Source organism: Sphaeramia orbicularis, chromosome 14 (genome assembly GCF_902148855.1).
Source record: "Sphaeramia orbicularis chromosome 14, fSphaOr1.1, whole genome shotgun sequence".
Classification (NCBI taxonomy): Eukaryota; Metazoa; Chordata; class Actinopteri; order Kurtiformes; family Apogonidae; genus Sphaeramia; species Sphaeramia orbicularis.
Genome location: NC_043970.1, coordinates 22233918 through 22248776, shown reverse-complemented (window position 1 = coordinate 22248776; position 14859 = coordinate 22233918). Strand labels below are relative to the sequence as shown.

General features: G+C 39.3%; 1 protein-coding gene across 1 annotated transcript in view; it reads left to right on the top strand.

The window, feature by feature from the left end:
- Positions 1-126: 126 nt before the first annotated feature.
- Positions 127-14859, top strand: part of LOC115432415 (rho GTPase-activating protein 26) — a 143805-nt gene continuing 129072 nt past the window's right edge. The window contains exon 1 of the mRNA XM_030153244.1: positions 127-868. Within this exon, the coding sequence (XP_030009104.1) occupies positions 715-868 (154 nt within the window). The 5' untranslated portion in view covers positions 127-714. The remainder of the gene's footprint in view (positions 869-14859) is intronic.

The following is a 14859-nucleotide window of genomic DNA, read 5'->3' as shown; positions in this document are numbered from 1 at the left end:
CTGATGGGGTTCACCTCCCGCTCTCTCTCCCATACACACGTAAGCCCCGCCCCACAGCCCCCTCAGAGCTCTGATCGCGGCTGCTGATTGGCGGAGGGGCCCGTCAGTCCGGGGATTATCCCGGTCGGGGTAGGTTGGTGTCGGTGTGCTGCTGGAGCTGGGAGCGGGGCTGGGGAGAAAGCCGTGCATTTAAAACCGCCCAGGGAAGGCACCGCAGTTCCCAGCCTGTAGTTTTGTTTCTCCGCTCCTTCACATCCATCCTCCGTCGGGCGCCAGTCGCTCTCCCTGTCTCTCACGCAGGCTCGGACCGGTCCAGGATGAGTGGGTCCGGACGAAGGCAGAGCCGGTTTACCTGAACAAGTGGACCCCAGACTCCTGTCGGCACTTTTTTTTTTTTAACCAACACTCCTCTGCTCTGACTTCTTATTGAATTGGATGCCCTGTCGGACTGCTACTGCATTTTCTGGAGGAGTCTGGACCAGTCGAGTTTGTGTGAACTTCAGGGTTTATGTTGCTAATAACAGTTTAGCTAGCTTATGGAGGTGAGCATTGTTTACATGTTGTAATTGGATTTTCCATCATTTCCAGCTGGAGCAGAAGCAGCAGCAGCAGTAGTAGGAGTAGGAGTAGCAGCTCAGGTCAGGGTTTTCTCCTCCTTCCTTCTCTTCTTCTTCCTCCACTTTTGCCAAGTTTGGATCCTCCTTGCAGATCAAGATGGGACTACCTGCCCTGGAGTTCAGTGACTGCTACCTGGACAGCCCTCTGTTCAGGGAGAGGCTTAAGTCTCACGAACTGGAGCTGGACAAGACCAACAAGTTCATTAAGGAGCTGATTAAAGACGGAAAGGCTCTGATCCAGGCTTTGAAAAGTAAGTGGAGAACTGTGTGTAAGTGTGTGTGTAAGGATAAGAATCTGGCACCATCCACACTCTGCACACTGCACATGCACAGAGCTCATTGGCTGCATGTGTTTTGGACAGAATAGGAGCCTTGTAGTGCCTGGGCTTTGATTTGCTGTTAACCTGGAGTGTCTGAAAGGCCCTCAACTGCTTTCACATCTGAAATCTTATCTCTGTTTCTCTGGAATCATAAGAAAACCTGGCACTCTGCAGTGTGTGGATGTGTGTTACTGATAAGGTGCAGGACAGGAGTTGAGAGGCGAGGCGGGTGACTTTCAGAGTGGTGCATAGTGTCCTTTGAAACTGTCAACACCTTTGTTCCCCTTTATAGTTCAAGAGGGCTACCTTCATGTTTCTGATGTTAGACAGTGAAAGCTGCTTCTGTAGGTTTTTAATCTGTAGGGGTCCTAAAGAGAGTGTTGTTTAATTAGGAAGTGAGTACACTGGTCTGCAGTATTCTGTTTCAGAGATCAAATGTGCTAAATCTTGCACAGTTTGATAAGAAGACTTGGAAAGCAAATGACTAAAGTGCTGGTAGATGAAGGTTTTCAAGATGTCATTTATTATTACATACTTACATAGGTTTATGTTTATGAATTTTACACTAGAAAAAATCTGAAAAGTGAATGTATTTTAATGCGCAGTGTTTTGTAGTAGAACTAGTAGCACAGACAAAAATCCCTTTAAAGTAAAACCCACTCAGTGTCACATTTTGGTCCAATACTTCATCTTGAAAGCATTTTTGACTGAACATTGCTTTAGAAGTGACCCAAGTTTGCTTTTATTCTGGGTGCATTTTGCATATAGATCAGCGTTACATTAAGGTCAAAGCTGACAAGTGAATTTAAACAAGAGCCCATAAGAGTGGATGAAACTGCAAGATGATGTTGAAACCAAGTATCAGCAATTTAGGACCGCTTCATGAGCAAATAATTCATGTTCATGATTAAGTGGTTTCACATTCTCTCTTTTTGTGTTTATTGTTCAGCTGAATGACTATCGATTGTAGTAATAAATGAGAGTTAAGTGGGTTTATTATAATATTGTAAAGATGATCACATACTATATATGTCTGACATGAACATGGTCATAGGAACATATTAGACATCGATGATCAGCTGTTGGCACATTTGGTCTGAAAATGTCAGAAATTAGAAGTTGACATAAGTTCAAATGACCCATTTTTTCACTAAAAAGACTGGACAGCGTTTCTCTTATTGTAGCTTTATATATTGTACCCCTCACACTGTACAGATTGTGTTTTACCCCAGTGGGCATAAACAGTCCAGTTCAGACCAGTGCACTTGTTCACCTGAACTCTCCACTCTGGTGTGTGTGTGTGTCTGTTGTATAAAACACACTCAGCACTCAGTCATCACAAAGCTCTGTCAGCTGACGTGCAGCTATAAAGACAATCCTGCTTTTGTTTGTCAGTGAGATCTAGAAATCAAACATCACCTGACCCGCTGAGGTCAGGGTGAGAGAGGTTCAGTTCTTGTTTTCTCCCACTGTTACATAGTTACATACATCAGCTGTCATTCAGTGTTTAATGTTTCTACCGTCACTCTTCTTGACGATTTGAGATGCAACTCATACACATGCAGCAGATCTTTAATTTTGTGCACTGTAAATCTTTTCGTCTTCGCCTCTCAGCACTCCGTGGTCCCCTCTGCTTTTTGCGAGGCGCTGATACGATGTATAATTGTCTTGGGAAACCCCCTGTAGTTTTGCTGGAGGAGATGGCTCACAGAGTCCTGACAGCTCACACATGTGTTTTTGTTGGACTGTAATGAACACATGCACATACCCACAGAAAGGAGAAAAAAGAAACATTTACAACCAGAGCTGGGCCACATGGCCAAAAATGTTACCATATTGCTCTATCAGTAGTGATCATGATAAATGTCAAATCATTATTCATTGTTTTATTAGTATTTCTAGTTTAAAGGTGGATTTTTGGTCCTGAGTGAAAGTTGTGATTATAGTAATAGGAATAATAGTTACTTTAATACTACTACAAATACAGATAATAACAACTACAAACAATTTTATGTAAAAGATATTACACAATGGGAAAAAACCATAAAAGCAGCAAGTAAAAATAAGAAAATTGTGTGAAAAAGGCTACACCTATATACACATGACTAACAAGATGATAACAAAAATGCCACAAGATGAAAATGCCTGAAAAGACAAAAATATTGTCAAACACGAAACTAGATTAAGTCATTGTAAAAAGTCACAACAAAACAAAAATGTCACAAAAGACAGGAACAAAATCAGATGACACCCCACCACCACCACCAAAGATGAAACAAGAAAATGAAATAAAAAAACGCAACAGGTAAAAGTACCATTAAAGACAAACATGATGAAAATAATGTAATAAAGGAAGACATACAGGACTGATGAGATGAAAGTAAAAGCTACGTAATACATAAGTAGATGAAACGAGACAAGATTAGTGTAAAAAAAAGACATGAAAGATGAAAAAAGGTCAAAACGCAAAGGACTAAACAAGATGAAAAAGATGCAAAAGACACGAAACAAAGAAACCTGAAAAACAAGACAAAGATTATGTAAAACTTGACAAAAAAGTAGTGAAAGACAAAGTTAATGCAAAAACTTAAAATGACACAGACATAAGTTAAAAATGTCATAAAAGACTAAAGAAAGAAAATGGCACAAAAAACAAGATGTATATAGGACTGAGAAGATTTGAATATTAATAGTATAATAAGAAAATATTAAACAAGAATGATAAGGTATAAAGCCAAAAAATGTTGTCAGAGATGAAACAAGACAAAACTGGTGTAATAAGTCAAAACAAGACAGAAATGACATAAAAGAAATGAGAACATGATGCAAACAATACAAGAGGAAAATATTGTGGAAGTGGAAAACAAGAAAAAAAGACAGAACAACATCGTAGAATTCATTACACGATAAATGACAAAATTGTCGCAAAAAGACGGAATAAGAGAAAAACATCATGAAACATGAAAAGGACAAAATGACAAAAACACACTTGTAGTCTCTGATTCTGCAATTTAGTTCTTATTTCACTGTCTTTATTTTTGATTTAATGTTCTGTTTTACAATCAGAGTTCTTATCCAACAAGATGAAAGCAACTAAAAATGGATACATAAATATACGACACAGCGTTCTCCATGTATATATGGTACTCCGATAGAGATTTACTCACTCAGTACTGGACTTCCTATTCCAAACATACAGCAGCTTCATCATGGTTGTGGTGTCACTTTGGTTTATGTTGTAATTAGGCATGTAGACATGTCCAAATACAACCAGCACAAGTACACACACACAGGCTACACACAAGTGTTTCAGCCTCGGAAAACCACATAGGCTACTGTCAAATATGTACAGTACTTATAAGACATGCATAAACGCTTTGGCATGCATACACACATGTATATATGTGTGTGTGTGTGTGTGTGTGTGTGTGAGCCAGATGTCATTTAAGGCCAGGTCTAGGTTGTTATTATGGACCCAGAAGAAATGTTTGCTTCCCTGCTCCACCTCTAACATGACATGGCTCAATCAGCCGAACAAACCCTAATTACCATCTGGGCATTTCATTGGTGCCGTGAGGAAGACGCGCCGCTGTGTTTAAACGCTGCACATGACGCTGAAAGATGATTTTTTTTTTTCAGCAGAAAGTAGTAAAAGAGCGTAAATTATCACTTGAACTGAGCGTGGCTTGGCTCAGCTTTTAACCCATAAAAACCCAATATGACTTTTGTTGCAGTTCCCAAATGAATTTTTCTCTCTAGTCAACTTTTCTTATGTGATTTATCACCATGTATTGTAATATTATCCCCTGTATTTTGCGAATTTTCAGTGAAAATCAAGTATTTTTCTATTTTTAATTCACTGATCATGTAGATGCTCATAAAAGCTCCGATTAAATTAGAGGGTTATTATATCTGGAACAGAAAAAACTGAAGAAACCGACATTTTCAGCAAAGATATTAATACCTCAACATAAAACAAGCGACAATGTCCACTGTCATTGATCCAACTCCTTTGGTTTTTACTGGTGAATCAATGTTGTAGAAGATGACAGTGTTTCCACATTCACTACGGAGCCTCTGAACGTCCAAATGGGTCATATCTGATGATCATGAAAAGATGACAAACTGTATTTTACACCAATTATTTACATGTGTTGATAGGATTAATGGATCAATAGGTATTAAACAGTTTAGATCAGTCAATGCTTTTGATTGATGGTGGATATTTGGGTCTTTATGGCTTAACAATTGTCTGTTTTGTGTTATCATGTAACACACAACACACAAATCTGGATATGTCAGTTTAATTTTTTAAGACACTTTACTAGCACTTGGCTTCAACTGTAAGGTCCAACACTTAATCATCACGGTCCAAAGAACAGTTAGAAAGAGAACTTCCAAGTACAGTACATGAACATCTCATTCTGTCATACCATTGCACATACACACACATTACAGTGAAAGCATTACATTTGCATTTGGTCATACCGATCGTTTCCAATAATCGTAAATCCGTATTCTCACAGCCTGGAAATATGAAACATGAGTAATCACAGCTCAGTCTACAGATGGTTAGTTTGTCGCTGTTAGTGTTAGATATGATGGCGGACATACATTCTTTATTTAATTATATAAACATCTATGGGGTCTTGTGATTTCTGTGCGACCTAACATTGCTGTCATTGTGTAATTGGAGAGTATATGTATGAACTGATGACAGGATGTTATCGGTTAGAGTTAGAAAAATATCTAAACTTTGTAACTTTAACCTATTTTAGTAAACTTCCTGCCAAGTTGTTCACAAACATCTATCTGGATATCTGTCTGCTAAAGCTGAGAACATGAGTATATGTCCGTCTAAGTCCAGTACTACAGGAGTTTAATGCAGGAAAACACAAAATAAACTCAAAAATGACTTTGGAAGTAGTGAAATTTAGATGTTTTACAGGTGTCTATAAACTTGTCTACCCTAATGCTACTTTTACACCAGTGGTATTAGCTCAGCTTGCCTCGACTTTACTTGTTTTGGCTCATGTTGGCGTCAAAATGTTGCCTTTCCACTGCGGGTGTATGAGTCCCTCAGCGTGACTGGTCGTCATAGCATCACAGCATAAACTATCACAAGGTTGAGATTACACCTATGAGCAAGGCAACAATGGATGAAACTTTCCAAAGCAAAATGTTATCAGAATTTTTCAGGTGAGAGTATAGTCGTTTAGGCTCAAATATGAGGCCAGTTTATGAAGATAGAGCAAACTTACATACATAGCTTTACATAGATGCATATGTATTTTATTTTTGTGTATATTGTTTGTTTATTTATTCCTGCCGCCCTCTGAGCCATTGCATCGAAATCCCGTTTTGATGTAAACCTGAATGACAAGTTAATCCTGTTTGTTGGAAGTTGTAGATTTAGTCTGGCATTTTTGGAAATTATCTACTATCTTGGAATGGTGTCCTATATTATATGTTGCATGATGACACTAATGCAGTGATGGTTCTTGATTGGCGAATCTGTGATCTCCATGATTTTACACTATATTTGGTATTGGTTTGGCTCACATAGAGCTTCTGTGAAGGTCATACTAGTAACGATAGTATCTGATAGTCCATGGTGGTTCTTGCTCTCATGCATTGCTAACGCAAGAAAACCAGGTTGAGGCAAGATGATTTGATACCATAAGTGGAAAATAGGGCTGCACAATATTGGAAAAAACTGACATTGTGAATTTTTTTTTAACTCTGCGATATATATTGCGAAATGAAAAAACACTCAGGAGGACATAATATCTGTGTGGTGCCGACGGAAATGGTCAAACTAATTAGTTGTGTTTCCTCTTGTTGTGGTGACAGGTGCGAGGCACTGTCGACACAGAACACGTGTTTCAGTATCATCCTTCTTATAGCTGAAATAATTCAGATAACTGACATTGCTTTTCTTTTTGGCATCAAGTCTTCATTTATGCTGATTTTCTCTGGTTCATTGCTCATTTTTCAATATTGTTACCAGCAACTCACTCCAAACTGATTAAGAATGAATATGATTGGTGGATCGCTGCCTGCAGTGTGTCAGGCACCCTTGAAATTAAATGAGAACACGTTGAGTTCATTTCCCTCCTACATTGCAGGACCTACGATGTGACTGTTGCGCACACGTACATCGCAATGTTGATACTCAAATGATGGATTGTGCCGCTCTAGTGGAAAAGCAGCATAAGCATGACATTTGTCTAAATCATGTATTAGGTCCAGATCATGCATGCTGGCAGTACAAACATACATGCTGACTTTCTACCTTCCAGAAGTCCATTTTTAATCAATTCAACCAATTTTGTCTCCATTGTTGCCACTTCTGCTTTAACAAATTCCCCCTTGGCAATTCACTCAAGCAACTTTGGTCACTTTCGTCTTAAGACCTTTTCAAGTGAAGGCTGTGTGGTTCAATGTGGACAAAATGAACCAGTTGAACTTCTGTCACTGCTTTCATCCTTTATTATGGCCATGATGGACAGACCAGATTTAGCCAATAAAACAGCGCCTGAGGACACCGGCCCTTTTGATGCTCAAACAAAGAATGACTGCCACGGCTGCAGAAACACGACAGAAAACACCGCCTTAAAAACAACCTTGAAGTGTTGTGTGTATATATGTAAATTTCAGAGGTTTGAGGAGGCACATTGTTGAGGCATGCGTTCGCCGTCGCACGCGGCCTGTGACCGGTTAAAAACAGCCCTTCCGTCCATTAGCGGCGTCTTGATAATGGCTTCGTTTTCAGGCTGACTTCAAATTGAACCTTTTAACTGCCCCTTAGCAACCTCAAAAACATGCTGCCGGGGCTAAGCGAGGGCATGTGTGTGTAAATGTGCCCCGAGAAGGAGATGTGGGAATTCCCTGCAACTGACTGACGACGCACTGTTGCAATTCCTGCCTCCTCTGAATCTTCCTCTGTCTTTATCTTCTGTCTTTGTATTTCTGCAGCCACCCTCTGTTCTGTTAGCGAGTAACAAGAAGCGTAATAGCAGTCATTCAGCGCCTCAACTGTCAACTATGCTGATGGATGAGGGTCCCACACACACACAAATGCACACCGCACCATAACTAATTCTCAATTATGGCAGATGTGAGGGAGTGAACCCTCTTTTAAAAGGTCCGGAGCTGAAGAAGACTATGTGCCACAGGGTAAAAGAAAGAAAGAATGAGGCAACAAGAGTGTGTTTGTGTGTGTGTGTGTGTGTGTGTGAGAGAGAGAGACAGAGGAGGTGGGGGTGTGGTTGTCTTTCATAATAGTGTTTTAAAGCCAACATGACCTTATTTTCTACAAGCTCAGAGTAGATATCTAGGTTGGGAAGACAAGAAGAGGAAGAGGAGCCGAGAGAGATGTGGAGGAGGAAAGACGGCAGAATGAGGCGAGGCAGGGGAGTCAGTATCTGAGGGCATTCCTCTGCACACATCACACACAAACAAAGAGCACACTGCACAATGAGTGTGTTTTTATGCACACACTTTACAGTCGGCAAGTACGAGCACTTAGGATTTATATGCACATCACTCATCAGGTGTATTTTACAGCTAAATTGCCATGCTCAGGTGTGTGTTTGCGGACATTTCCAGGATGTGTTCTTGATATGGCTGCAGTCGGCGTAAGGCAGAGTTGGGGGTTGGGGGTCTTCCTCGAGCTGCTTGGAGGAGAGGGAAATTAGGGCATGACTCGGCTCAGAGCTGGTGCTATTGTTGCCTCGATTTTTGTCGGGCCAGACTGTCTGATGTACACACACACACACACACACACACACACACACACACACACACACATTCGCACAAACACACTGTGACTGACTTTCACTAGTGTGAAAATGAATTTTTTTGTTGCTTAAAAACAGAAAGCACGCCATTTCTTCCTTATTTTGCAACGGTTAGCTGCTCATTAGTTACAAAACACTGGATTTTTTCGTCAGTACAAGACTGTTTTTCATTTGAATACCATTACCATTGTTGACAGTGAATCACATGCTTAGACTTGTAGATCTTTGGAATAACTCTCAAACCTCTGGTCATATAAGACAAAAATACCTAAATTTCAAAATCAAGATTATTTCACTGGAGACCTTACTCTACAAAAATTCAACAACATACAACCAGTTTGCGTCTTTTAATATTAACCATGAAAGCATATGAATCGTGTATGGCATACGGTTTTACTGAAGGAGTATTACTGAATCAGTTGAAACTATAAATTGTCAGACACTGACTGATCAAAATGGAAGTTTTTTTGGCCAAATTCTCCAGCTCCATAGTCATATAAACATAATATAACCTATCTATATCATAATACTGGAAGGTATCAGACTGTCTGTGTTGTGTGTGCACATGCGTGTGTGTGCACCTGCACAGTTCTGAGAAATTGAGCTATTTTTTCCTGGCCAATTTGGTACCTACAATTGAGGAATAGTCCCATTAAATATCTTGGCAAGTTGATAGGACCAATATTTTGAGAGATATTAGTCATTTTGAAATACAATAGTCTTACAGTCATATTGCTCGGTTGACTGGAAGTGCAGTACCATGCTGCATGATGGGAAATGAAATTAAAAACAGGAATGATGCATTTACTAACTTCAGTTCCTAGATATCAGTATTAAATGCACTAGTTTTACATATTTATACATATGGGCGGTATGATGGTGCAGTGGTTAGCACTGTTGCATCACAACAAGAAGGTCCTAGGTTCAGTGTGGGCCTTCCTATGTGGAGTTTCCATGTTCTCCTCTGTGTCTGAATGGGTTCTCTCCAGGTTCTCCCACTCTCAAAAAGGCATGTACATTAATAGGTTAATTTTTCAGTCTGAATTTCCTGTTGGTATGAATGTTTTTTTGACTGTATATATCAGCCATGCGATGAACTGGCGTCCATGGTGTACCCCACCTTTGCCCATTGGTAGCTGGGATAGGCTCTACAACCCCCACTACCCTCTTGAGGATTAAGTGGTTTGGCAAATGCATGGAGTAATATTTAAACATTTGTATTTTAGTCAAAATTTCTGAAAACTGTGCAAAATGATTTTGTGCTTAGCTTAGAAAAGCAAAAAATATGCAAAACTATACAAAAATTCTATATTTTTCCTCATTTTAATCCGTATTGCTTAATTCATCAGTTATCACAATCGCTGATGGTTAAATCTCTACTTCAGTTTTCTTTCTGCGTTTTACTTCTTGTTTGAACTTTCAGGCATTAAAACCATCTGTGTAGGCTAAAGTACATCTATAAGTAATAACCTTTTTGAAAAACCATTGGTTCCAGGACGTTATATATTTTTAACTTGTTACAGAAATAGCATTTACAGATTGAAAACTTACGTAGCTCATAACAATCGCCGCAGAAGTTGATCCAGAGCCAGAGCACCCCTTCATCTCATTAGCTGTATGTTTGATGTGGTGTATCAACCCCGGACTCCAGCTGGACTGAGCCTGGTAAATATTTCAGTTTGGGTCCTATTTAGTTACACTGGCCGACACTACCACAGTGACTCAGGCATCAGTGCACTGTGGTGTTACTCACTAGTATGTTTTTACACAATGCTGTACAGGACGATACATTCATTGATGTGGATATAACAAAAGTACATATTTTGGACTTTTATAGACAGTGGTTTTAAATGTGTTAATATTAACTCATGCAACATTGCAAGAAGAATTGTGCTTACACTTCAAGTGTTTAAGTGCTTAGTAAATGTATGAAATGTTTTTTTTGTTTTTTTTTTGACAGAAGCAGTTATCGGTAAAGCTGCTTCAAAAAAGATATGATCAGAGGAACTGAAAGAGGAAGTTGTTCAAAAATGCAATGGTTTCTGGCACAGTTATAAATACCTTTACCTCATCTGTAACTTAAGATTTACAGAAAACAGCACGTGAAGCTGTGAAGAAGGAAGTGTGATGATGGGAAGACTCTTCAGTTAACCGTTGCAGAGCTGTTCACCTCATTTTGTGGTGCAACTTCTAAATGCGCGTGTACAGGTCCTTAACAGTATAACTCATAGGGTGCATCTGCTTAACCTTGAACTCGTAGTTCTGAACAAGGATGCTGCTTTTTGTCGCCTATGTTACACAACTTCAGCTTGGCCAATGGGTTTAAGCATTTTACTGAGTAGTATATGTTGTCTGGACCCGGAGTCTATGATAAGAGCTGACTGAAGGATTAATAAAGATATAACCATTTTTCTTGGCCTATACATACGCAAGATTTATGCATATTTGTATCACATGTGATTGTGTTGTCTATGAGGTGGATTAAAATAACCACACCACACTTATTTTCTTCCTGTATTTGAAACTTCCGTACAGGCAAAAATAACTGTGATGACAGATACTAGTCAAGAAAAAAAAGTTTCCAAATGAGTGCAATAACAAAATAAACTGTATGCAAATGTGTGGCAGTCACAGACCTGTAGTGTCAGTACAAATGAGACAGTATGGTAAGCAGTCATGGTGTCCAAATGATATTTGTGAGGCAGCAGGAAGTCACGCAAGACCTTAAATCTTTAGATAACTTTCAAAATCATTTTATCCTTTCAATTTAACATCAGCACAGAAGAAAAAATCTGCTCTCACAAGTCAGTGTCCTCTGTTAAACAGAGACTTCAGCCCTAACATCTACATTTCCTTTAAACATTGGTGTGTTTCCAATGAAAACCAACTTGTTTCCTCTAACTGAGCATCAGCCTCTTCACTGCGTCTCTGCTTCATTCCCCTCTAACGCTGGGTTGTATCTGGAGAACGCATGTCAGACTGTGCCTGTTTTTGGAATGATATTCTAATATTTGATCACAACACTGTGTTAGCCAAGATCATAAAGCACCAGGACTAAAGCAGGAAGGAGAGGAGGGAAAATGAACTCTGTGGAATGCTCTACCTTTCTGTGCACTGCTACCTGATCGCCTCTATTTGGTCATAAAAGAGACAGCTGCACTTTTCACAGCTGCATAAAAAGCTGATTTTACTGCAGGCAGATAATTTAATTGTGAATGTGTGAATAACAGAATGTACACAGTATATAACACACAACCCTTGTCTTTAATATGGAGTAAAGGGTTTGACTTTAATGACTAGTTTTCTTGAACTTGAACATATAAACACAGTGTGTTTTTAATATTTTTATTTAACTAGTTCCTCTTCTGCTTGCCTTATGTTATTTAGATATTTTCTTTAATTTGACTGCCAGTTGGCACCCAGGAAGGGTCAAAGGTTATGTGCCACTGTATATTTGAGGGTGTGTCATCTCGGTCAATATTGCCAGTAAAAGGAACTTTATGTTTTATTAGTTTAACAGTAATGAGTGTTATTTCAGTATTGCATCTGGCAGCTGGATGTAGTTACTGTTTACAAAGTGTCACAAGACTTAGATGATTCTGCAGAGCAGGAATATGTGGTTCAATGTAGTAATTGTTAGGTTACCAAAGCAGGAAGTTCTAGTGCTTAACTGAGGTTAATATTTGAATGTTACAGGAATGATGTCAAGTGTCGTTTTGTTGTCCTGAGGGAAAAAGAAATGACAAAAGAAATAAAGATTTCTCCAACTGTCTGACTCCCATAAAAATGAGCCTTAAGCTCGATGTTTCCATTCCCTCCTTAGCCTGCAGTGTTGAGCTGTCACTCTCAAATTCAAGACGTGTGTGATAATGAAGTAGGAAATCTCAGCCTGCAGTGCTGAAAAAGGTGTGGCAGTGTGAGTCCCTACAGTTTAAGAAGAAACTGTAGGCCACTGGAGGAAAGGCTGCCCAGACTTGCAGCAGGTGTCATTTATTCAGCTGGAAGATTTCTATCTAGAAATTGACTATTACCAAAAACAGACTTAGGTGATTTAGTGAGTTAGACAGATGTGGCTTTAAGGTAGCTTCAGTTATTCTAATCCACTTTTTGTCAAATTCAGCAAGTACCTCAGAACAAATTTAATGTTTGTACACAGCCTTGGCCAAAAAAAAAAAAAGACATACACTCTAGTAAAAATATGGATGTAACCACCGAAACTTAGCCCACAGATTCATGAGCTAGGCTACTGTTTGGAGCCTTCAGTTTGGTGTTTTAAGAGGTAGCATTGTGGCTTCATGGAGCCTAGACAGAGCACAAAGGGTGAAACTGGCAAGCTAAGGCTAATGCTAGCTCACAGCGAATGCCCACACTGCCAACTAGGAATATTATGGCAAATGCTGCCAAATAATTTCAGCTACATGATAACTGTTAGCATGTACAGTTGTGTTTGATAACAATAAGCTTTACTTCATGTAATTTTAAATATGCAAATTAGCAGGCTAGCTAATAGATAAATGAAATATGGCATTACAGCTAACAGTTAAGCTAACAGGCCAGGTTGCCATTAAGTTAGAGTAAATTTCATGAAAAAGCTGTTAAAGAAAACTGACTTTTTTAGTGTAACTTCTTAACTACAAGAGGATGTGTCAGAAAAAAAAAAAAAAAAATTTGCTCAATAAACAGAAGCTTCCAAAGTATGACTTAGTAGGTAATCTTGATGCTGACTCAACCATTTGGAATTATACTCCATCATAACATTTATACAACATAAAAATCATTATTTACACTCTCTAATCAGAGGAGTTAAGCTAGCCTGTCCTTCAGCAGGAATCTGGAGACCTTCATTGATTTTTCTGATCGATGCGGCTGCAGAATTATTTATTACTATTACTGTTGCGTGAGTCTGGTTGATTTGAGGAGCACTTCAGGGTTTCAGTTCCCTGTCAGACAGACCCAGTCATACACTGGCATTCACTTATTGTGATACTGATTTCATTTTATTTAATTTTCAGCACCTTGACCTTTTAGCACTTGTTAAATCTTGCAATTTTCCACTTTAAGCATGTAATCATGTATAAAACCAGTGCACTTACAGGTTATTTAGTGAATTAGACAAATGTGGCTTAAAGGTAGCTTAAATGATTCTAATCCACTGTTTGTCAAATTCATCAAGTACCTCAGTACAAATCTAGCTAATGTTTGTACAAAGCCTTGGCAAAAAAAAAAAAAGACATTCACTCTTGTCTAAATATGGATGTAACCACCATAACGTAGCCCACTGATTTGTGAGCTAAGTTTTGATGTTTCTTAGGTCCAAATGAAGTGAACAAGACCTGAAAAAATGTCAGTATGACTTTTTGGAACCAGAATCTTGAGGTCATCTTCTTTATTGGGTGTGATTTCAGGCTGTTGTTGTTGACCTCTGTTTGGACTGATGCACACAACACTTTTTCAGCCAATCGGCATCAGGCCATAGGGGTTTTCCTGCTCATGCACAGGACAGGTGGTGGAGTTTCAGAAGGAGCACTGAAGGGAGAGGAGTGTTTGTTTGGCTGTTGACTCCGAATATCATACAGGCTCTCTCAGGAAATCACTTACTCCACCTTTAAATCAAGCAGAAACACAAAAACACTCCCACACGTGCATACTCTCTCACACTCGCATACAAATACATGCACATGCTGACACATGTTGTTGATAAAATTGCGATTTTCCTCCCACTTCAAAGCTCTTATTGAGTCAGAGTAGCGGGACCAGAGCCAACAATACAAGTCAGACATTGGCCTGGCGCGAGTGCGAGTCCACCTGATAACGTGAAAGCAGGTTGTTGTGTCCAGAAGGGTCGATACTGTCTTTTGAAACTGGAGACAACAGGGCCTCTTTGTTGTGTTTTAAGAAACAACTTGGAATTTATGTCAGGCTCTTGGGTTTGCATCTGAAACCTTTCTGCAGGAACACAGAACCTTGGGTTGTTTAAGAGCTCACTTCCTTGTGGGCATGAAGGAAAAAACAGGTTTGCGTCATAGCAATTTGATATTCATAGACATGCAGCTACGGTGAAAACTGAACAAAGAGTAATTAGGCTACAAAAAAATGACAAGAGGAAGGCAGAATTTGGCG